General features: G+C 51.8%; 1 protein-coding gene across 1 annotated transcript in view; it reads right to left on the minus strand.

Moving 5' to 3' along the window:
• The window catches only part of PTPRU (protein tyrosine phosphatase receptor type U), an 89,463-nt gene that overhangs the window by 8,105 nt on the left and 57,149 nt on the right, over positions 1–24,209 (minus strand). Inside the window, exons 15-24 of the mRNA XM_049617642.1 lie at positions 22,504–22,661; positions 13,608–13,798; positions 12,817–12,892; positions 12,262–12,338; positions 5,305–5,341; positions 4,564–4,661; positions 4,364–4,480; positions 2,801–2,955; positions 690–825; positions 79–228 (exon numbers count right to left, since the gene is read on the minus strand). Of these exons, the coding sequence (XP_049473599.1) occupies positions 79–228; positions 690–825; positions 2,801–2,955; positions 4,364–4,480; positions 4,564–4,661; positions 5,305–5,341; positions 12,262–12,338; positions 12,817–12,892; positions 13,608–13,798; positions 22,504–22,661 (1,195 nt within the window). The remainder of the gene's footprint in view (positions 1–78; positions 229–689; positions 826–2,800; positions 2,956–4,363; positions 4,481–4,563; positions 4,662–5,304; positions 5,342–12,261; positions 12,339–12,816; positions 12,893–13,607; positions 13,799–22,503; positions 22,662–24,209) is intronic.

The following is a 24,209-nucleotide window of genomic DNA, read 5'->3' on the forward strand; positions in this document are numbered from 1 at the left end:
ACACACACACACACACACACACACACACACAGAGTCACAAGCCACATCCACACTCCTATACACACACTCATGCCCCACCTGGAACTCTTCCCGCAGCTGGGAGGAATTACTCTGGGGGTCAATGCGGATCATCTCCTTGTAGGTGGCCTTGAACTCGCTGACAGGGATAGTGGTCTCCCCACACAGGCAGGCCTCCAGGATTGCATCATGAATGAAGATGTACTGCTCCTGGAACAGGAGGAGAGAATATAAGGAACCAGGAGGGGACCAGAACCTAGAGATTTGGGGGTGATAGCAGGGGGAAGCGAGCCCAAGGTTGAGGCAGGGGTGCTGGAGCCCAACCACGTGTTACTACAGGTTGGACCAACCCTGCTGGAAACAACTTTCATGGGTACGTTCACTCATCTCATATTCATCTCTATAATAACCCTGTGAGGAGCTCTGGAGGTGAGGGCAGAGCAAACACGAGTGGATCTTGACTGTAGAACCTGACCCTGGCCCACCGCTGTTTGACCTCACCCGAATGAACACAGTGGTGCGGACTCTGGGAAGACGCTAAGAGGCTGGCGGGCCAAGTTCAGGCATCTCAGCCCCAAGGACACCCCTCTGACACACTCCACCAGCTCTGAGTTCCGCCACGAGGGACCCAAGTCCTGGAGAGGGGAGGGGAGGAGGGCTGCGTCCCCTACTTCTGTCTGGATCATGTTGACGCGCCGGGAGCAGAGGGCCTTCACACAGTTGTAAATGTCCACAACGCCCTCACACTCCGCCATGTCCAGCATCACATCCAGAACGATGTAGCAGCCTGTGCGGCCGGTGCCCGCGCTGGGGAGAGAGCAGCCAGGGGCCCCGTCAGAGCCTGGGGAGGGAGCCCGGGAGCAAGAAGGGAAGAGGGGTTCTGGGGTGCCTGGCCATGCCTACCCCACACAGGGACTGGGGGACAGAGACAGACACCCCACTGCACCAGCAAGGAGGAGCCAGGGAGGAGTCTGCAGCAGGAGTCGTGGTGAAAGGTGACACAAGACAGAGCTGGGGACAGGCCTCAGGAGGGGAGAGGGGGAAGGGTAGAAACTTAGCTGGGGAGAGGACAAAGGTGATGCTCAGAACTTCATCCAAGAATGTTCTTGCCTCCTGGGTATCCCCAGATCTACACACCCTTCAAAGCCCCACACGTTCATAGCTGCTCGCATACTCAATGGAGCCTCCCCAACCCTTCCCCAGACATCATTCCTCTGAGCTCCGAGAGTAATTCGGGCAGGCTCTTATCAAACCCTCTTCCTGCTACGCGGTCGTCGTTTTTGTGGCTGTGTCCCTGACCCGACTGGGAGCTCCTCGAGAGCTGGGCTGGGTCAGACCCATCTCTGGGATGCTCATGGTCAGAAAGAGGTGAGCAGAGTTGAGGGGCGGAGCGAGAGGACAAAAATGACACCAAGCTGTCAGGCTCGAAATGGTGGCATCGGAGCATTGGCAGGAACGCACAGCAGTGGGGGCTGAAATCAGTCCCGCCACTTTGGGAAGCGGTTTGGCAGTATCTACTTAAAAGCAGAACGTTTACATGGCAGCAATTCTACCCCACGTACGTACCCCCCAGAAATGCACGCGTCTGCCGGCCCAAACACAGGCAATATAGAATGTCCTTAGTGGCTCTATTCATAATAGCTCAAAGCTGGAAACCACCCAAATTCCTATCAATAGCAGAATGGATAAACACACCGTGGGTGAGTCACCCCGTAGCCTGTGACCCGACAGGGACGAATCTTACGTACATAAGGTTCAGACACCAAAGAGTGCACACCGTAGGATTCCATTTATGCAAATTCAAAAACACAAAATGAATTTACGCTTGAGATGGCAGGATACTGATTGCGCCAGGAGTGAGCAGGTGGGTACAGACGGGAAGGCGGCTCAAGGGGGCTTCTGGATGCTGTTAGCGTTCTAGTTCTTGATCTGAACAGTGTTGGTGATTTCACAGGTGTGTTCAATTTATGGAAAACTGATAAAGGTATACACTTATTACGTGTGCACCTTGCTTTAAGTATGTTATACCTCAGTGAAGTCTTATTTTAAAGACGGTATCTTAAAGAAGCCTAAAGACACCAAATGGAAATAGTCTGTGGGTGGCAGGGCAGGGAAGGACTGAGTCTGCCACGTGGTATTTGGGAAGCTGAGTGGAATCCAAGCAGAGGAGCCAGGACAGATACAGAGGCCAAGGACCTTTGGGTCGGGGAATCGGTAAAACCACAGGGTTAGAGGCTAAGCTCCCCAGGAGGGGAGTGGGGGCAGGAACCAGACAGGACACTGAAGAGGCAAGAGAAAGATGTGGAGCCAGAGAGGAAGCAGAGCAGAGGAAGGGCCGCTGGGGTCACAGGAGCCAAGCAAGGCAGGACCGGGGACAGATAGGAGTGAGGGCCAGAAGTTGCACAGGGTGTGAAAGCCAAGCAGTGAGAAGAGCCCATGGGACTTGGCGAAGAGAAAGCAAAGCACCCCCCCCCCCAGCACCTGGGCCAAAACTAGTGTGCAATGCATACTTGCTGAACGGAAGCAGATAGAACTCAGCCTGCCTGGTGCCTCACCAAGCCCCAGCCCCCTCTGTCTCCAGCGCCTCCTTAGCCTCTAGGCCCAGGGCCTCTGCAGGTCCTGGGAAGCATATGAGGGTGCCGACCTCAGAGCCAAAGCTCAAGGGGCCCTTGGGGGTCAGTCTCTCCTCCGTCTCTAAGCAGGATGAACCTAAGCCTAGTCTCCCTCTGGGACCTTGAACACCACCATGCCCAGTCCTCTTCTGGGGATCCCGGTGCCTCACCTGCAGTGGATGACGACGGGCCCAGCGTCAGGTGGGGTAGAGGCCTTCACGCGCCGGATGAAGGCTAGCAGCCCTGTGGCGTGGTAGGGGACGCCGTGCTCCGGCCATGCCGTGAAGTGGAACTGTCGGACCTCGTGCCGGGCAGAGTAGCCTCTCTGGGGAGACAGGCAGAGTCACTGCTGGCATCCGTTAGACACCTGCCGGGTAAGCATCTCACCCCAGGATCCCAATTAATCCCAGTGATAAACTTACGAATGGGTATTGATGGCTCATCGTACCAGCGAGAAAACCAGGGCCCAGAGAGAAGAAACTGTTTGCTCGAGGTTAGACAAGACGAGCACGACACAGGAAAGGGGCCAGGGCCTGCCTGACGCCTAAACCTGTCTGCCAATCACCCACCTCTGCCACCGCGTTGCCGTGCAACCCCCAAGAGGTCACTTTGACTCTCTGGTCTTAGTCTGAAGGGGGAAAGTGTCTCCTTTGAGGATTTACAGAGGATCAAATGGGATCACAGACGGGAGGACTCGGCCAGTCACTGGCCATGTGGCCTCCTGAGTGACGCAATGACTCCACCTCATTGTCTTTATTTGTACAATGGGACTAATGGAAACACCTCATTCCAGAGTTTTCAGAGTGGAACCAACACATGTCACAGCTCAGCACGATGCTCAGTGCAGAGAAGGACCAACACCTGGCAGCTGTCATCATCTCCAATTCCTCTTGGAGTCATCAGTAAAGGGCAGTCCCCTTCCTGTTCTCCCACAATGCTCCCAGTAATGCTCCTCTTCCTGTCCTCCTGTAGTGCTCCCCTTCCTGTGCTCCATCAATGCTCCCTGCAGTGCTCCCCTTCCTGTGCTCCATCAATGCTCCCTGCAGTGCTCCCCTTCCTGTCCTCCAGCACTGCTCCCTGCAGTGCTCCCTTTCCTGTCCTCTATAAGTGCTCCCTGCAGTGCTCCCCTTCCTGTCCTCCAGCACTGCTCCCTGTAGTCCTCCCCTTCCTGTCCTCAGCACTGCTCCCTGCAGTCCTCCCCTTCCTGTCCTCCATCAATACTCCCTGCAGTGCTCCCTTTCCTGTCCTCTATGGGTGCTCCCTGCAGTCCTCCCCTTCCTGTCCTCCAGCACTGCTCCCTGCAGTCCTCCCCTTCCTGTCCTCAGCACTGCTCCCTGCAGTGCTCCCCGTTCTGTCCTCCAGCACTGCTCCCTGCAATGCTCCCCTTTCTCTCCTCCAGCACTGCTCCCTGCAGTGCTCCCCTTCTTCTCCTCCAACACTGCTCCCTGCCGTGCTCCCCTTCCTGTCCTCCATCAATACTCCCTGCAGTACTCCCTTTCCTGTCCTCTATGAGTGTTCCCTGCAGTCCTCCCCTTCCTGTCCTCCCGCACTGCTCCCTGCAATGCTCCCCTTCCTGTCCTCCAGCAGTGCTCCCCAGTCACAGAGCGACTGCCTTGCCAAGGAAGACAGCGGAGCCCTCCTCACCTCTCCTGCTTCTGCGCTGGCAGGCGGGAGGTGGACTCTGCCCCACCTCTGCAGGCACCCCTGGAGGGACCACGTGACAGGAGACTCACCCGCTCCAGGGCAAAGGTGCGCACGACATACTCGGCCAGAGTCTCCGTCTTCACCAGCGTGATCTTGATGTCCCCGTACATGTCCGAGTCCTCCGGCCAGTACCGTGAGCACTTCACCTGGAGTCCCACGGGAAGGCTCAGTAGGCTCTTCGCTGCCCCCCTTGGCCCGCCTTACCCCCTCACCCCAAGGCCCTGCTTACCCTGCCCACCTCCACCAGCTTGGTGATCATGACAATGCTGGAACAGTGCTCCTGCCACACCATGCGCCAGAAGTCGTAGACCATCTCGGGCTTCGGCCCTGGGGCGCAGAGGGTGCTAGTCCCTGAGGCAAGGTCTCCACCCAGGGCCAGCACACCTGCTGCCCGGCACCACCACCCCAGGCCAGGAGTCTCCCGAGCCCCATGGAGGGCTTCGTGCTCATTCCACGCCCACCCCACCCAATGCCAATTTGTGCCTGGAGGGCCCTGAGAGCATCAGAGAGGGCCTGGCTGGAGACCCCAATCATCCTGAGTGAAACCCAGGGGGGCAGAGCTGGAGGGCTAGATCCTTGGTCTATAGTGCAAGTCTCCCGGAGGGATGGACAAGTAAATGGTTGGCGGGGGCAGGGGGAAGACAGCCAGTGGGTCCCAGGAACCACCCCCCCCCCCCCCCCGAAAGGCACAATCCACACTCGTCAGGACTGAGCCTGGCTCCCCTCTTCTGCATGCACCACCTCAAAGACAGACAGATGGGCAGACATGCGCTGAGCATGTAGGGGAGACACAAACACAAAGAGGGGCAGAGACTGATGGCCGGATTCCAGAAGACCCAACCAGACAGTGGGGCTCAGACAGTAGAGAGACAGCAGGGAGCAGACGGGGAGTCAAGCAGATCAGAGCGAAGGCAGAAAGGCGGCAGAGGGCATTCAGCACACGGGGGCACACGGGCAGAGGTGCAGGTACCTTGAGTGGCTATGAAGTGGTTTGACCTGTGGTAACCCTGGAACGGGAGAAGAGGGTGCGGTGAGACCCCAGGGAGCAGCCCCGCACTCCTTCAGATCTCACCCCCTCTGCCCTCCTGTCCCAGAAGCAGCACACACACCCATAGGCAACGGTCCACCCTCTTCCCTAGGCCCTCCAAACCGGGGTGGCCCTGCCCTCCCAGCCCTCCAGTGAGGGAAGAGCAGCTGGGACACCAGTGTCTTGGGTCCAAACCCATCTCTGCCTCTCTGCAGTGACACCACAGAGGACACGACTCCTTTATGGGCCTAAAAGGTCTCTCCACCCACAAACTGGGGGGAATTACCCATAATCAGCTTACAGCCCAGCTATTTGGATACAAATAAAGACCACGGTGACCCTGCCCAAGTTACCAGGGTGTCCCCAAAGCCCCAGAGGCCTAATCAACCCCAGACCCCAGGCTGGGTCTTATCAGTCACCCCAGTCCCCTTGTGGCAACCAGATAGGCAGTGCCCCCTCCCCGTGACATGTCATCCAGAGTTTGGGGAACCCAGGGACTCAGATGAAGACTTCAGGCTGGAAGCAGATGGGCACATGGGTTACTCATGGCCCTCAGATAAAATGTTTTTTGAATCTTTAAAATGAATAATAATAATAATTTTTTGAGACCCTATTATGATCACATACTGTGCTAAGCACTTTACCTACACTATCTCCCACAAAAGAGAGGGCAAGAGCTACTGTATCCTCCATCCCGGAGCCCTCAGGCTGCAAAGGGGAGCCAGCCCCAACTCCCACCCCGAAGCCACAGCCAAACCCCGAGGTCCTGCCCTCACGTGACACCCAGGGCATCAATGCAGACAACATGGGAAGGGAAAAAGTACTGCAGCACTGATGCAACAGAGAACAATCAAGCTCGGCTGCTCACCTCAAGTTCACAGCCACAACCCAGCTCCCCTCCCCCTTACTCTGGCGCACAGGGAACCCTGGAGTCAGGCTGCCAGAGTTCAAATCCCAGCTCTAACTCTTGCTAGCCGTGTGCCCTCAGGCAAATCCTATCATTTCACTATGCCTCGATCTTCACATCTACAAAATGGGGATTACAGTATTTCCCTCCTAGGGCTGTTGCGAGGAGTAAACAAAGGAACGTAGGTCAAGGTCAGTACTTAATCAATAACAACTATCAGCACCTGCTACTACTTGAAAGTTCAAAAAGCGTATCCCTGAAGATTCAAATAGTATGGATGTCAAGAATTCCTAGGGCAGACGGCTTACTGCAGGGGTTAAGAATCCGAGTTCAGGGGCGCCTGGGTGGCTCAGTGCGTTAAGCGCCTGACTCTTGACTTCGGCTCAGGTCACGATCTCGCGGTTCGTGAGTTCGAGCCCTGCATCAGACTCTGCACTGGCAGTTTGGAGCCTGCTTGGGATTCTCTCTCTCCCCCCTCCCGACTTGTTCTCTCTCTCTCTTAAAATAAACAAAGTTTAAAAAAAAAAAAAAAGAATCTGAGTGTGGAGAGTCAAGTTGACCTGGGTTCCTAGCTCGGCTCTACAGAACAGCCATGTGGCTCTGGGCACTAAAAAGGCACTTCTCAGCCTTTAACGTGGACAGGAATCTCCTGCGGATCTTGTTGAAAGGGAGATTCAGAGTCGGAAGGTCTGGGGTGGGGCCCAGGATTGTGCAATCCCAACCAGCTCCCAGGTGGTACCAGTGCCGGATCTCAAGACACACTGGAGTAGCCGGCCCCTCAGCCTCTCGGAGCCTCTGGTCCCTTCTGCAGCATGGGGATAACAGTGAAACACCGACCCCAGAGATGCTGCTCTATAGCTACACAGCATGCCCAAAACACAGTCAAACTTACCCATAGTGAAGAGCGCCCCAGAGCCACTCCGCCCTCACTAGCGGAACCGCTCTGGATATACACTAATTCCCCAGCCACCGCCTCTGCCTCAAGTCCTCAGCTGAGCTGCTGGGCAACCGGGGTCCCAGGGGAAGGCCCAGCAAAGGTGCTCCCAGGGCTGCCCTCCCACCTCCAGCACCGGTCAAGCTGGGAAGAAGCCACTCCTCCTAAAAGCCGTGTACCTGAGACTCCCACATGACAGCAAGCATCCCTTCTGATTCACCCATCTCTGTCCCTCCCTCCGGTGCCCGGCACAGTGCCAGCACCCAAGCTAGTCAGCCGATACAGTACATAGCTGAACAAGTTTTAAACAGATAATTCTCAGTATCTGCACATTAACTTTTCCATTGCACATGTGCGTTCCTGCACAATTCTATTACACAGAGAACGCTACAGTGGGAAGTGTAAGACGATCAGGTGTTAAACAGATCACTTGGAGCACACCCACTTGAGAAACCAGCATCTGAGAGCACACTGGTCCTCACGCCCTGAGCATCAGCGTGACCTGGGCGCCGACTCCTGGGGAACACACCCCTGGCTGCCTGGAGCCTCTCGAATGAAGTGAGCTTTGGGTCCCTCCCTCTTCAGATTAACTACTATAAAGTCAAACACTTGCTCTATTTCTCCTGTTCCCTATCTGTAGCCTGGTTATACTGCTGCAGAGCAATGCCATGCACTCTGAGAAAACAACTTCTATCCAGGAAATAATAAGGCATGCCACTTTCGTTTACCATAAGACTGTATACAAAACAGCGGGAAAATGAGCAGGAAGACATTTGTACTTAACGGCAGAAACACAGACGACATTACCCAAATGAGTCAAATATAATTAAACAGCTGGTCATATGGCATTTAGAATTTACTCTTATTTCCTATTTACAATCATTACTAGTAATGATTAACTATTAATAATAAGCTAACTGCAAGTCTTCAATATGAGACTGCAGAGTATATCAGTGCAAAAGAGACACGTATTTACTGTTACAAAACCACTAGGCCAGACCCCAGGGGAATGGAGGCTCTACAGGGGGTCAGGAAACAAGCAGCAGAGGACGTGACACTTCTAGCCGGGCTTTTGGATGTAGCTTTCATCTAAATCTTCAAGATGGCCTCGACTGGTAAGGACTGAAAAGGCCATTCCCTCCGTGGAACGTGACTTTGGATAACAAAGAACAACACACATAGACAGGTATGACGTTAAGTCAGAAACAGTTAAGAACATCTGGTTATGAGGAACTAAGCGTGCATACTTCACCCTCAAGAGGTTTGCTCTCCCTTTAATACCCTGGTATTGGAAATGGCAGAGCAGGGAAAGATCAGTTGTTGCCCCAGCTCCAGTGAAGAACCCCAGGGCATCTGGACGCTCCTCACCGGGAGCGAACCACAGTCTAGTATGAGGGTGGAGGGCTCCTACTGGGCTTGAGGCCCAGCTCCGTGCGGCCATGAACAAGTCACTGAACTTTTCTAAGGCTCCATTTTCTCATCCACCAACTGCTAGTCCCTCCCTCTCAGAGTACGGTAAAGAGGAAATGATGGGCCTGAGGGTGCTGGCACAGAGCCAGGTGCCCAGCCGATGACACTCTTGTTGACTAGCATGTGAAGGTGTATTAAAGCAAGTCTCCTCAGGGCACCGAAGGGCGACAACAAGGAACCAAAAGGGTGGGACTATGTGTTGTATGGAGATTCAGATATAAAGAAATGTACCTAGGGGCTCTGGGTGGCTCAGTTGGTTTAGCCTCAAACTTCAGCTCAGGTCATGATCTCATGGCTCAGGAGTTCGAGCCCCCCCCCCGGCTCCGTGCCAACAGCTCAGAGCCTGGAGCCTGCTTCGGATTCTGTGTCTCCCGCTCTCTCTGCCCTTCCCCAACTTGTACTCCGTCTGTCTCTCTCTCTCAAAAATAAATAAAATCATTTAAAAAAAAAAAAAAAAAGAACTGTACCAACTGTACCTATATTCACCACCTCCTAAAGGGGGCGCTAGGGCTGAGTATATCCACTGCATTTCATGGGCCTAATATTCCATTTAAACTTGGGATCTTTACAAACTGTTTAAGCACACTCAAAATGGGGGGCGGGGCATGTCTGGGACCAGCTGCTCGCCCTCCAGCAGCTGTCACCACATGGACCTTTCACTTCATATATACAGAGATGTGTATATTTCTGTACTGTCTGAAATATGATAATGAACTATATTTTTACAATCTTAAAAAACATAAGAACTACGTTTTTTAAAAGAAAAAACGGAGGTAAAATAGAAAGGTACCCACGAAATAGCAAACAATCCCATCAGGTTATCAAATATTATTTAAAAAAAATAATATACAGTTGACCCTTGAACCCGTATAGGGGTTAGGGGTGCTGACCCCCTGGGGCAGTTGAAAATCCACACATAACTTTTGACCCCTCAAAAGCTTTACTAATAGCCTAGTTGACTGGAAGCCTTACTGATAATATAAACAGTCAAGTAACACGTATTTTCATATGATATATGGTACTATACACTATATTCTTAAATAAACTACAAAAAAGAAAATATTATTAAGAAAATCAAAAGGCAGAGAAAATACATTTGCAATACTGTACTGTATTTATTTTTAGAAAAAAGTAAGAAAAGTGGACTAGCGCGGTTCAAACCTATGCTACTCAAGGGTTGAATGTATATTAAAAGCCAAATTAAAGGATTACTAGACGAATAGGATTTTAAAAAAATATTCCTGGAAGGTCCAGAGATGACCTAAGTTTTAAAAACAGAATACCCAAACTGCACCCCCAAAATAAAACATTCCAAGTAGGGATAAATTCGCAGCAAAGTGGTTAGGTCTGAGTTTCAAGCAAACTGACCACAAAGGGATTTGAACACCCAGAGAAACTAGTTTTAAGGGGACCAGCAGGACCATTCTTACTTCCTTGAAGACCCTGCCCCCCAAGCAGCAGAAATAGGGCACCCAGAGCAGCATCCCCCGCCCGCCTCTCCCAGGGCCCCGCAGAAGGTACAGCTAGTGAGACTCATCGGGCATGGGGATCTGGGGGACGAAGGTGACAGAAGGTGGTGGCTGGTGACTGGGGCCTGTGGAAGCACCCCAACCCTGACGCCCCATCTCCGGGCAGTGGTGGAGGGGAAGGAATTGCTTACAACAGGGGTAGTCAAATCTGCAGCCCCGAGTGGCCCCTGGCCAGGCTGCTGAAACGGACGGTTGGCATTGGGCACACGAGTGGAGGGGAAGGAGGATAGAGACAGGGACAGAGAGAAAGAGAGACAGCTAGAGACCGTGAGAGAGTCTGAGATACAGCTGGTGAGACAGACAGACACGAAGAAGAGGAGGAGGAGGAGGAGGAGGAGGAGGAGGAGGAGGAGAAGGGGAGAGAGATACTTACTTCACGGTTTATCCGAATCTTAATGATTCCAGTGAGGGAACAGTACAAAGCAAAAGAGACAGATATTAGGCCAGAGGCAGATGGAGATGGACGGAGCACAGGAGTGGCCAGGATGGGCGATGTGAGCAGGGGAGGCAGAGCAGAGATGGGAGCCGGGCTGGGCTGGAGAGCGGGGGCCAGGCTGCGCCGGAGAGCAGGAAGTGGCCTGAGCCTCCCGGGGCCCAAGGGAAGCCACCTGGGACACTGAGAAGACCCAGAAGAGGCTCCTGTTGCCCAAGTCTAAGAGGCCAGGCCCGGCCCGGCCCGTACCCCAGTCAAGGGAGAGCATGGGAGGTGGGGGAGAAGGCAAGGAATTCTGGAAAACATGGGGCAGCATATTTTCTGGCCCCCAGGAGGTGAAGAAGAGGGAGAGGTCTCCAGAGTCCCTGACTGTCCTGCCTCCCACGTGCACACCTTCCTCCTCCTTCGCTCCTGCTGCCCCCCATTCCCGCCCTTTCCTCTCTGGCCACCCAAAGCCAGTTCAAACCCCCGCCTCCATGCAGCCTGCTGTGGCTAACTCTGGCCCTACCACTGACTCGCTGTGTGACACTGGTCATTCCTCTTTTCTGGCCTGTGCTTTCCCAGCTAATCTGAGGTTATTTCACTTGTCTGTATGTTTATAGGTCTCCCTCACTAGCACCTACACATTCCAGGAGAGCAGGGACGCTGTCTATCTTGTTCACTGCTGTATCTCTGGTGCCCAGCACAAGGCCTGTCACATAGCGGCCGCTCAAAATACATCCGATAAGTGAAGAAACGATTCTCTCCCAAACTTGGCCTGCTGTCAGGACAGGGGAGTCTGACCAGGGTCCCTGGGCCCTGTCCCACCTCACCCTCATTTACACCTGGGGAGCAGATTCATCACCCAAACCCAGGCGTCCTGGCTCCCTGCCCTGTCCCTAGCCCCTTCCTCTGGTCCAGCCAGACCCAGCTGCTACACTGGACGCTAGGACAGCCTGATGGTTAGCAGCAAAGGCTTTGGAGACACAGGCTGAGATGTGAGTCCCTATTTGCCCACTCCCTCGCTATGCGACCTTGGACAAGCAGCTCCACCTCTCTGAGCCTGTCTCCTCACCTGTAAAGTGAGGCCATCATGCTAACTACCGCGTAGCATGATTGTAGGGTTGATAGAAAATGACATCTTCCGTATAAAGCGCTTAGCACAGTGCTTGGCACACAGTACATGCTGGATAAACATGAGTTGTTATTCTTAAAGTACCACTCTGATCACAGAACACCTTTCGCAACTCCCTGGTACCCCAGGCGAAAGGCCAGACTCCTAAACCTGCCATCTGAGGCCTGCACAGTCCAGCCCCTGCCTCCCTGCAGCCTTACTCTGTGCCATGCGAACCCCACTTGGCCCCTCACTGAGAGGGGCTCCTTCCTCAACTCCAGGCCTAGCTGTCTGCCCACCTGCCTTCATTCTGCTTCCCTCAAGCGCCCCATCTGTCTGCCCTGGGGGAAGCTTTCCTGATGGCTTTCTTCTGCCCTCCCCTCCTCTGAGCTCCCTGGAGCTGACTGCAGGAGGTGGGGGCAAACCCCCATGTATTCCCTGCCAGGTTTCTGCCCACCCCCCCCCTCCCCGCCCTGGGCAGTGCGCCTGGAGTGGGCAGGGCCAGGCCAGCAGGGATGACGGCGAGGCACTCACGTCTATGTAGTTGGCGTTAATGTAGTCGGCATCCGGGCCTCCCAGCATCGGGGGCAGTTTCACTCGGTGCCGATCATCTGGAAACACAAAGCAGGTGGCCATGGGGTGGGTTGGGGAGTGCAGAGCTAGGGAAACGAAGGAAGGCTTCCTGGAGGCCTGAGGTGTGGCACAGGCAGGACAGCCAGGGGACCCAGAGGCTCGGGGCTGACCAGGAGGCTCTCGGCACCAGAGAAGGGAGGACAGGCCAGTGGTTAGAATCTGGGCTGTGGTACCAAGGAGGCCCAAGGTCATGTGCTACTCAGCAAGTATTAGCTGTGTGACCTGGAGCAGGGGGCTTACCCTCCCAAGCCTCAGTTTCCTTATCTGTAAAGTGGGGGTTATAATATGTCCCATGTCACTGGGTTACTAAGGGGAACAAGTAAAATTATGCGTGTAATAATCAGCACGTGGCTTGGCATGTAGGAGGCCCTCAATAAGCGGTTCACTCTGGCCGCTCTCGCCCTCCCTGCTCCCTCCCATCACTGCCCCAGTTCCAGGCCCTTCCCCAGGACTCACAGGCAGGCACAGGCTCTGGCCGGCTGCCCTTGACCTTGTCTTTCTTCTTTGTGGCATCCCAGCCTTCAAAGAAGCTCTGCCAGAAGGGAAAGTAAAGTGGTTGTCAATGGGGCAGAGAACCCCCCTCCCTTGTAAGACCCCATCCCCTCAACAGGATACAGGTGGGACCACAGATAAGGGCCAGAGGCAGGGTTCAACTTGGAGCCTGAGATAGTCACTGTATATCCCTTTATCGGCAAAGGACTAAGAGCAAAAGCAAGGGGAGGAAAGGGTCAGAGTTAACAGACACGTTAGAATGAGGGTCAGGTTTAGGGTAAATCCAGGTTTGAGTTGGGAAGAAGACAAAGGCGAAAGTCAAACTGAGATTAGAATAAGGTGGTGTCACAGTCTAGATGGAGGGAGGACAGGCTTCAAATTAGAGTTCAAATGGAACTTAGGATGAGTCAGGGTCAAAGTCGGACTGGGTGTTAGGTTAGAGGTCAGGGTCGGTATTGGTGGTCAGAGTCATATCGGGGAGAGGATAGAGATCATGATCAGGGTCCAGATGGAGACTACGAGAAGATTCAAGGTCAGATTTCAAGCAAGGGTTAGGACGAGTGTGAGAAACTAGGTCAGTCTGAGGTTGGGATCAAGGTAAAAAGAAAAAAATTAGGTCGAGTTAGGGACTGTCAGATGTCAGAGCAAAGGTCCATCCCAGGCTAGGCTGAGGGTTGCCCAGGGTCAGGGTCCACAGTGAGGGGGAGCCAGGCGAGGCCCTGGCGAGGGGGCCCGGCTGGCCTGGGGCCCTGCACCTCGTACTCCTGCTTGAAGCCATAGCCCTCGGCCGTCTTCATCTGGTTGATGTGCTGCAGGAGGTCGGCCACGCGCACTGCGGGGTGCAGCTGCCCCGTGTGATATGGGGAGCCCTTCCGGCCACACGGACGCCGCGGTGAGCCCCCCAGGAGGCTGCTGGCCTCAGTGACCCCACCACTGCGCTGGTCTCCTGCAGTCAGAGAAAGGACAGGGGGTTCCTGACGCGCACAGCCCCCAGGCTGGGGAGTTCCAGACAGACCCGGGGATGGGGGAGGGGCGGGGGAGCATGGCCAACATGGAGGCTGTTCCCTGGGGCGAGCAGCCTGGCTGGGCCCACGCGGCGCACCCCTGGGCAAGTCCCTTCCCTCCTGCCTCGGTTTTTCTGGCTGTAAAATGAGCAGGTTGGGTCACGTGACCTCGGAGGGCCCTATCGGCCCAGCCCCGCCTGCTGGGATCCTGGGCTCCCCTGACTCTGTCCTGTGGCTCCCCAGCCCGGACCACCCCTCTGTGACCTCACCACACTGCCTGCAGGGGGCAGCGCTCAGCAGAGCCCAGGGGAGTACCCCCCTCCCCTTCTTCCAGGGAACAATCTGGAACAATTGGCAACTCCCAGTAATTACCCCCATTCAAAGACAAGCAAATCCCCAAATTAGCTGCCGCTGCCACCCCCTCCATAGATTAATGCGAGGCACCTGAATAGAAGCATTTCTCCTGTGCAAGCATTTCCATTGTCAGCCTGTGCAGCGGCCTCAGCCAATCCGGGAACAGGTCGAGGGGTTCACAGCGACACACACACACACACACACACACACACACACCCAGGGAAAACTATCCCCTCCCCCCAGGCCCACCGACTCGCTGCTCTCCCAGTCAGCCTCCCCAAGGACATCCCACCATGGTCCCCCAGATCAGGTTGTGGCACTGAGAAAAGTGCCCCACTCTGGACACTCCCTCTCACACACTCACCACTCATTTCCCTCCACTTGTCCTGGGTACCATGCAGGGGCTTAGTCAAGGCCAGCCCTCCGTGTTGCTCATGGCTGTTCTCTGCCCAGGTCTGAGCTAGACGGGGCAGGTGAGGAACTCCCAGGAGGGCCTAGGTGCCAGCACCCTCCCTTGTCACCACCTCCAACACCCTTCCCCTCCTGTTCCTGCCTGGTGAACTCACATCCATCCTTCAGATCTTAGCCAACAAGAGCCTTCCTAGGGAACCTTCAGTGCCGGGCCTCTGCTTCCTACTCATGATTGACAGAACGAAGGCATGACACCAGGACAGACTCCTGTGCTGCTCACCTCCCCCAAATGCCAAGTCCCTTCTCTTCGAATCAGGGGGACTGCCCTGCCCTGCTTGGGTCCCTCAGTCCTGTGCCTCCGTTTGAAAACTGCCTCCAGGCAGACAGGCAATGTGATGGCATGGCCCACCTCATTTATTTCTCTTCTCTTAGGAATCAGTCCTGAGCTGCCTGCCGCCCAATGTCTAAAAACAATCACTTCACATTTTATCCAGATTTTCTAGTTACTTACAGCGGGAGGGCAAGTCATGTGCCAGTGACACCACTGTGGTCAGATACCCCAAGCCCTTAATTCTTCAGATGGAGAAACTGAGGTCCAAAGAAGAGAGACTTGCCTAACACAGTGCTTGCTAAAGTGCATTCCAGAAAATACTGACCATGGTAGATGACTAAGTGTTACTCCATTAAAAAGAAGCAGACAAGGGGGTGGGGCTGCCTGGGTGGCTCAGTCGGTAAAGGGTCCAACTCTTGATTTCAACTCAGGTCATAATCTCATGGGTTCATGGGACCCAGCCCCGCATTGGGCTCTGCGCTGACAGTGTGGAGCCTGCTTGGGATTCTCTCTCTCCCTCTCTCTCTCCTCCCCACTCACATGTACACGTGCACACATTCTCTCTCAAAATAAATAAATAAACATTTCAAAAGAAGAAGAAGAAGAGAAGGAAGGTGACGAGGGGTTCTCTGTTTTAAAAGACTCCATGAGGGGTGCCTGGATGGCTCAGTGGGTTAAGCCTCTGACTTTGGCTCAGGTCATGATCTCGCAGCTCGTGGGTTCAAGCACCACGTCGGGCTCTGTGCTGATGGCTCAGAGCATGGAGCCTGCTTCGGATCCCGTGTCTCCCTCTCCATCTGTCCTCCCTCTGCTTGTGCTCTGTCTCTCTCTGTCTCTCTCTCTCTCAAAAATAAATGAACATTAAAAAAAAATTAAAGGAATCTATGAAATTCCAGTTGAAACAAAAGTAAATATGTCTTTTTCTCTGTAAGACCTCTCAGGGCCTCTACATATTAGTGTGCATTTTAAATCTCCAAGAGATGGGGTGCCTGGGTGGCTCAGTCTGTTGAGCGTCCGACTTTGGCTCAGGTCATGATCTCGCGGACCGTGAGTTCAAGCCCCTCATCGGGCTCTGCGCTGACAGCTCAGAGCCTGGAGCCTGCTTCCGATTCTGTGCTTCCCTCTCTCTCTGCCCCTCCCCCGCTCATGCTCTGTCTCTCTGTCTCTCTCTCTCTCTCTCTCTCTCTCTCTCTGTCAAAAATACATAAATGTTAAATAAAAAAATCTCCAAGAGATGAGTAGAAATAGCAATGTTTCACCACAGAGAGCTTTTTGTTTGTTTGTTTCATGAAACATCCTCAGGGGATACAGTGTAACATGGTGATTAAGAGACAGGCTCTGGAGCCAAATAGGCCTGAGATCAAATCCCATCTCCACACGTCACCTTGGTGATGGTACTTCCTCTCCCTCAATTTCCCTCGTCACATGTCAAATGAAGACAAAAACCGTTACTCTCCAAAACGATTAGATAAATATTAAGCAAGATAATGCATATAAAGAATCCAGTCTGGTGCCTGGCACAGAGTGAGCACCTGTAGTTGGGGCTGTTGACATAATTAGTCCCAGAAAGCCAGGGCAGCTGGCTGGTCAAGCGGGGACCTTCCTTCCTTGGTCCTTTTCCACTGTAGGACCCCAGCCGGCTGCTTCACGGCCAGCCTGCCACCACTGACTCAGCATGAGAGGTCCCCATGGTAAAGTTCGCAGACTAAGCAGGCATCAAAATCATCGCAGCTTTCTGTTCCACACCACAAAACTCTGGCCTTCTCTGTTTGGAAAGCCAAGAAGGAGGTGGAGGCTGGACCAGGGCGGGGCATGGAGAGAGACAAAAGGAGTTGACACATGGCCCCCGCCTCCCGAAGACACCTGGCCGTCTAGCCTTCTCCCTGCCCTACGCTGTGCCCCGGGGCCCACTCCCCCTCTCACCATCAGCCACGTCTCATCCAGCCCCAGCCCAAACTCTGACCACCGCTGCCGGAAGGTACATCTTTTCAAAACTCTGGCGGCACTAATCGTTCCCACTGTGTCCACATGGCAATGAGCCTGGGCCCAACTTCCCTAGGCCACGTCTCCCCAGCTGTCAGCGAGCTGGTGGGAGGGCAGAGCCCACGCACCTTGCCTCTCTGGATCTCTCAACAAGATTCAGCAGCAAGGCATGTGCCCACACCGCCCCCACCTCCCACTCTCCACGCTGCCCACTTGAGTTTCCCCACCCATTCACACCTCTCCATGGTTTCCTCACATGCTCACCTCCACGCATCTGCACATGCTGTTCCCTCACCCTATGCCCTTCCTTTCCTATCTCTGCTGTCCAAATCCTGCCTGTGCCTCGGGGCCTAGCACGAGATAGTAGAAACAGCTCTTTGCAACTCAGAAAGACCTGCATTTAAATCTTGGCTCTGGAGGCGCCTGGGTGGCTAGGTCGGTTGAGCATTTGACTCTTGGTTTCGGCTCAGGTCAGGATCTCGTGGTTCATGCGTTTGAGCCCCGCATCAGACTCTGCCCTGACAGCGTGAAGCCTGCTCACTCTCTCTTTGCCCCTCCCCAGCACGTGCTCTCTCTGTCTCAAAAATGAATAAACATTAAAAAATAAATAAATTTTAAAAATAATAATAATAAATAAATCCTGGCTCTGCCACTTTCTGGCTGTTTGACAAGTGAAGTCCCCTGTCTGAGCGTCTCTGTTTCCTCATTTGTAAGATAAGTCATAATAGCTACCGTGCAGGGCTGGGGTGAAAATTTAATGAGGGAGATCACAAAGAGAACTTGAAAAATAAGTGCATGTCAGTGAATTTGAAGACTTAAATGAAATGGACAAATTCCTGGACAAATAAGACTTACTACAAGTGGCTTGGAAAAAAAATAGAAAGTTTCAACAGTCCTTTGCTCCTTTAAACAGAATTAAAAGTTTAAATTTTTCCATAAAGGGGCACCTGGGTGGCTCAGTCAGTTAAGTGTCCAACTCTTGATTTGGGCTCAGGTCATGATCTCACAATTCATGAGATCAAGCCTCACATCAGGCTCTGCACTTGGTATGGAACCTGCTTGGGATTCTCTCCCCCTCTCCCCGTCCCTCTTGCACACATGCACGGTCTCTCAATAAATAAATTAACTAAATATTTCTGTAAAGAAAACAACAGAAAAGGGTTGTGTTATAGATGAATTCCACCAAGCTTTCAAGGTGTCAATTATTCCAGTCTTTCATAACAAGGAAAAAAGAGAAGAGACCTCAGTGCATTTTACAAGACAAACAGAATCTCAATACCAAAAACCAGACAAGGATAGCACAAAAAATAAAAATCATGGGCCAATCCCACTCTGGAATACAGCTTTGAAATCTTGAACAATATTATAACTATACTGAATCCAACAAGGCGTAAAAAATGCAATGCATCATGACCAAGCTGAATTTATCCCAGGCATGGAAAGTTATTTTAATTTTATAAAATCGAAAAATACCACACACCTCATTAACAAAATAAAAAAATATACATAGGACAGTAAGTACAGAAAAAGTATTTGGTAAGTTTAATGCCCATTTAAATAAAACCTGCTAGCAAACCAGAAACTGAAGAGCATTTTGTTAATCTGACAAAACATTTCTACCAAAAACTGTAGCAAACTTCATTCTCAGTGTTTCGTGTTAGAAGCATTCCTTTTGAAATCAGGAAAACAAGGCAAGGATTCGTGCTATAACCACTTCCATTCGACACAGTGCTGGAGGCCCCAGCCAGTGCCACACAGAAAGACAAGGGGAAAAAAAAAAAGGAGAAATGAAACAAGGAACAGAACTGGCAGTATTTACAGATCCTTTGAACATACTCAGAAAACCTGAAAGATTCTATAGATAAATGAGAATTAATAAATAAGGTTATCAGGGAGTATGGATATAAGATCAATATATACACATACAAAATCAACTCTATTTCTCTATAGGAGCAACTATTAGAAATGTGATATTTTAAAAGTGTACCATTTGTGCTGGAGAAGACTGGACATCCACATGCAAAAGAATGAAGTTGGATCCCTACCTCACACCAGATACAAAAATCAACTCAAAATGAATCAAAGACCTCAATGTAAGAGGTAAAACTATAAAACTCTTAGAAGAAAACACAGGGTTGAGGTGCCTGGGTGGCTCAGTCGGCTAAGCATCTGACTTCAGCTCAGGTCATGATCTCATGGCTCATGAGTTCAAGCCCTGAATCAGGCTCTCTGCTGTCAGCATGGAGCCCGCTGAGGTTCCTGTCTCCCTCTCTCGCTGCCCCTCCCCAGCTTGTGCTTTCTGTCTCAAAAATAAACAAAAATATTTTTTAAAAAATTTTTAAATAAAGAAGAAAGTACGGGCAAAAGCTTCATAACACTGGATTTGGCAATAATTTCTTGGCTATGACACCAAAAGCACAGGCAACAAGAAACAAAAAATAGGCAAATTGGACCTCATGAAAACTTTTAAAAATTTGTGCCTTCAAAGACACAATCCACAGAGTAAAAAGGCAACCCACAGGACAGGAGAAAATATTTGCAAACCATATATCTGATAAGGGCTTAAAATCTAACATACAGAGAGAACTCCTAAAACTCTAGGACAAAAAAAACCAAACAACCCAATTCAAAAATGGGCAAAGTTGCCTGAATGGATATTTCTCCAAAGAAGATACGCAAATGGCACATGCTCAACATGACACGGTGCGTCATTAGGCAACTGCAGATCAGAACTACAATGACATAAGACCTCACACCCACTAGAATGGCTGCTGGCAAGAAAAACACAGAAAATAACAAGTGTTACAAGGATGTGGAGAAACTGGAGCCCTTGTACACTACGGATGCCGTGGAATATTACTCAACCCTAAAAAGGGGGAAATTCTGAAAGATGCTAGAAGATGAAAGAAGCTTGAAAAACAAGCTAAGTGACACCGACCAGGCATAAAAAGACAGATGCCCTGTGACTCCACATCTATGAGATAACTAGAGCAAATTCACAGAAACACCAAATAGAATGGGGGTTGCCAGGGACTGGGAAGAGGCAGGAATGGGGAGTTAATGCTTCATGGGAACAGAGTTTCAGTTTTATGAGACGAACAGAGCTGTAGTGTTGGGTGATCGTGATGGTTCCCAACATTATGAATGTATTTAATATCACCAAACTGCACACTGGAGAATGGTCAAGGTGGCAAATTCTATGTTATGTGGATTTTGCCACACACACCCACACAATGCACCATTTGCAATGGAAATCAAAAATATAAGGGATCAGGGGCGCCTGGGTGGCTCAGTCGGCCGAGCGTCCAACCTCGGCTCAGGTCATGATCTCGTGGCTCCTGAGTTTGACCCCGACATCGGGCTTGCTGTTGTCAGTGAGGAGCCCACTGCAGATCCTCTGTCCCCCCATATCTCTGGCCCTCCCTGGCATGCACTCTCTCAAAAAAAAAAAAAAAAAAAAAACACCCAAAACAAAAAAAAAAAAATGTAGCCCTTAAAAAAAAAAAAAAAAAAGAAAATCCTTAATTCATATCACACACAAAAATTAATCACAGAGGGGTAAAGATTTAAATGTTCAGCACAAGATACAAAAAGGGGCTTAGAAAAAAATATTTTATGACCCTGCGAGGGAGGAACTCTTGAAGAAAACACAAAAAGTCGAAATCAGAAAGGGAAAGATTGATGAACTTGACTAAGTTAAAATAAAAACTTGTTCCTCCACAGACACTATAAATAACCTGAGAAGATGAGCCGCAAATTGGGAGAAGGTATTTGCAATTCATAAGGGAAAAGTGATTATCATCCTAAATATGTAAAGAACTCCTAAAAACCACTAAGAAAGCAACAGAAAACCTAATAGAAAATTAGGTAAAAGGCATGAACAGGCATTTCATAGAAGAAGAAAGCTGAATGGCCAGTAATGATTTGAAAATATGCTCAACCTCATTAGTAATCAGAGAAATGCAAATTGAGACTATAGAGAATTCCCGTTTTATACAAACCAGTTTGGCAAAAGTGAAGAAGCCTGGCAAACTCTGAGCTTGCCGGAGAGCAGCAGAATTTCTCACTCGCTGCTGCCAGGCGTGAGCACGGGCAAAGCCACTCCGGGACACAAGGCGGCAGTGCCTTCTAAAGAGCAGCAAAGCACACGCTCTGTGAGCCGGCTGCTCCGTTTCTCGAATCTCCTGCGCAGGTGCATCTGGAGACCCATTTAAGCACATTCAGAGCAGCCTCGTTTGTAATAACAAGAAAACGGGAAGCAAATCAGATGTGGCTGCATGGCAGAATGGAGAAATGAATTGCGATACGTTCGTACAATGGAAAACTATACATCAGAGAAAATAAAAGAAATGACAGCAAAATATCCACCTGGGTAGACATTAGAAACACAATGTTGAGTCGAAATACAGTGTGATTGCATTTTTTATAAAGCTCAGAAACAAGCAAAGTTACACAATGCACTATTTTGGGGATGCGTGTCCACGTGGAAAAACTGCTCCCCAAAAGGTAAGGAAATTATAAACACAAATTTCAGGGGGATGTTTATGTCTAAGAGGGATGTAGGGCATATACTCAGGGAGGGACACCCAGACGATGTTCTTTTTTTATTATTATTATTTGCTTTAACGTTTACTTATTTTTGCAAGAGAGACAGAGTGCAAGCCAGGGAGGGGCAGAGGGAGAGGGAGACATGGAATCTGAAGCAGGCTCCAGGCTCTGAGCTGGCAGCCCAGAGCCCGATGCAGGGCTCGAACCCACGAACCGTGAGATTATGACCGGAGCCGAAGTCGGATGCTTCACAGACAGAGCCCCCCGGGCGCCCCCCAGATGATGTTCTAATACACCAGTGTGGTTCACCAGTGTTTGTGGTATATATCACTGCATGACTTTCACAAACATGACGTATTTTCATTGGTACAAATCAACACTAACTAGAAGAAACAGACATGTGAGGAGATGATTTAGGACAAGCTCCTAGCACGTGTGGCTAATTCACCCTATCCTTCCTGCAAGCCAGGCACGGCACTAAATGATGTACACATAATAGCTAACTTAGTCTTCCAGCAGAACTACCGGCAGAGATGATCTTTAACTCCACTCTGTACATGAGGAAGCAGACATCCAGAGAGATTAAGTGACTTTCCCCGGATCACCCAGCTAGGGGATGTGAGATGCAAATGCAGGTCTGTCGGACTCCAGAGCAATCCTTCTTAGCCACTGGTCCCCTGTCTGTCACACAGCAGGTGCTCAATGGCCGTGAGACTGCTCTGGTCCCCTCTGATCACACTGAGCCCCCAGAGAACTTCCCCCAATCAACATGTGACCTCGCATTCCTTCCAGATGAACCTGTGTCTAAGTCCTCCATCTTCCTAAAGCTCTCCCGGGGCAAAAGCAACACCTGTGCCTTCTCTGCTTTGCCAGCACCTGCACCGGTACCCCCACAGGAGAACAAGAGATGCTTCAGTTTGGGTTCAAGGCGTTACAGAACTCATCAGAGGGGCCCAGTCCTACTAGTTCAAGTGTGGAGCCCAGAGCCACGAGGAAGGGGCGGGAGGGCCAGGCACTCACCCCGGGGGCTGTAGCCGTGGGCGTCCATGAAGGAGAGGCCCAGTCGCTCATCCTCCTGCAAGGTGCTCTGGTCCGTGAAGCTCCGGTCCACGGCACTCATCATGTGGGTCTTCTCCTGGCGGTAATTGACGGTGGCTTTGGTCATGTTCACGGGCTTTCTGCAGAGAGGGGTTGACAAGAGACAGGGGTGCTGAGCTGGGCAGAACGACACCCAGAGATGGATGGGGAGGCCCGACAGTCAGGGGGCCTTGAGGCCAGGAGTCATTCTAGAAGCATCTCTGAATACTGAGAGGGCTCCGTCTCTATCCTTTGCTCACCATACCCAGAGAGCTGCTACCTCCAAAAAAAGGGACCGAGCAGAGTCCTCGTCTTGGGGACCACTGTTGAGGACAAGGAATGAAGCAGCAGTGGCCTCGGGCTGGGACCTGGCTCCTGTCACTGGCCTCAAGGGCTCAGGAAATGGGAAGAATAGTCACCCTGGGACTATTCTGGTGTCACAGCTGTCGCTCCATCCAAGCTAGGAAGATGGCTTCCCCAGCTCCAACCCCAGCATGCCCCAGAGCCACCCTCGTCTCCCCATCCTCACCAAACATGTGCCCTAAGAACTTTTTTGCCTACGAAGGGGATGGTGCTCCTCCTTCACGGCAGAGTCTGGCCACTGCTCAGCCAATGCTCAGGAGTCTTCCTCTGGGCATGGGATAAACTCCAACTGGCTTCTTCCTATCCCCCACCAACCCCTGAGTGGCCCCACCATGGGCCACATTAGACTTGTAAAGACATTAGGCTGTAAAGAGATTCCTGTCACTGGCAAGCAGTCCATCCAGCCACCGGAAGCAGCGGAGGGAGAAGGCAAGAGGCCCCAGTCCCCCCCGAGAGGCCTTGTGAAGAGGGCCCTAGACAAAGGACCTGCCCAGGCCTCTAGCCCAGCCTTACAGATGAGGATGGCAGTCTGTGACTCTAGAGGACTTGGAGGAAAGTGGGAAGAAGAACAGGGGCCACAGACCCATGACCGAGGGGCTGAGCAAAAGGGAAAGAGGAAATGACTTGGGACCGGTGTTGAGACTGGAAGAGTCAGGGGCCCAATCACAGGAAGGGCTAAAGACAAGAGAGCCATTTATACTGCAGGGACCTGCAGCATGCAGGATGTGGGGTAGACCTAAGGAAGGACTTCCAGGTTAAGAGGGCTCAGGACCCCTGACCATCAGTGGAGATGAAGAGGCCAATAAAGGGATCTTCCCAAACAGGCAAATTCTGATCAGTTTGTCCTAGCTCAAGAGCTGTCTGGGGCAGGGAAGACAGGGTGATTCCTGGATGCCCCAACCACAAAGCTCTGGGCATCACCCTCACTTTGGCCCAGAGCACAGCCAAGGACCCCTCTGTGGACAGATGAAAAGCCTCTGGGACTGTGACCTTGATTGCTGGCATAAAAGAGAAGTTGAAAAAGGAGGGGGAGCGGGGGGGGGAGTGGGCAAGGGAATGAGAAGGAAAAGAGGGAAGAGCAGAGAGGGTAAAGGGACAATGACAAGGAGAGAGATGGAGAAGGGGACAGAGAGAGGGAGGGACAGGCAGACGCCAGCAAACCACAGGGAAGGCAGACAGAGGGCCATGGCCAGAGGACAGCCGGTCACGCTAGAAGGCAGGCTCTGTGGTGTACCACACGGCTCTGTCCCCCGCCCAGGCCTCTTGGTTCACTGGGAAGAACTACA

This window comes from Panthera uncia (genome assembly GCF_023721935.1).
Source record: "Panthera uncia isolate 11264 chromosome C1 unlocalized genomic scaffold, Puncia_PCG_1.0 HiC_scaffold_4, whole genome shotgun sequence".
NCBI classification, from domain to species: Eukaryota; Metazoa; Chordata; class Mammalia; order Carnivora; family Felidae; genus Panthera; species Panthera uncia.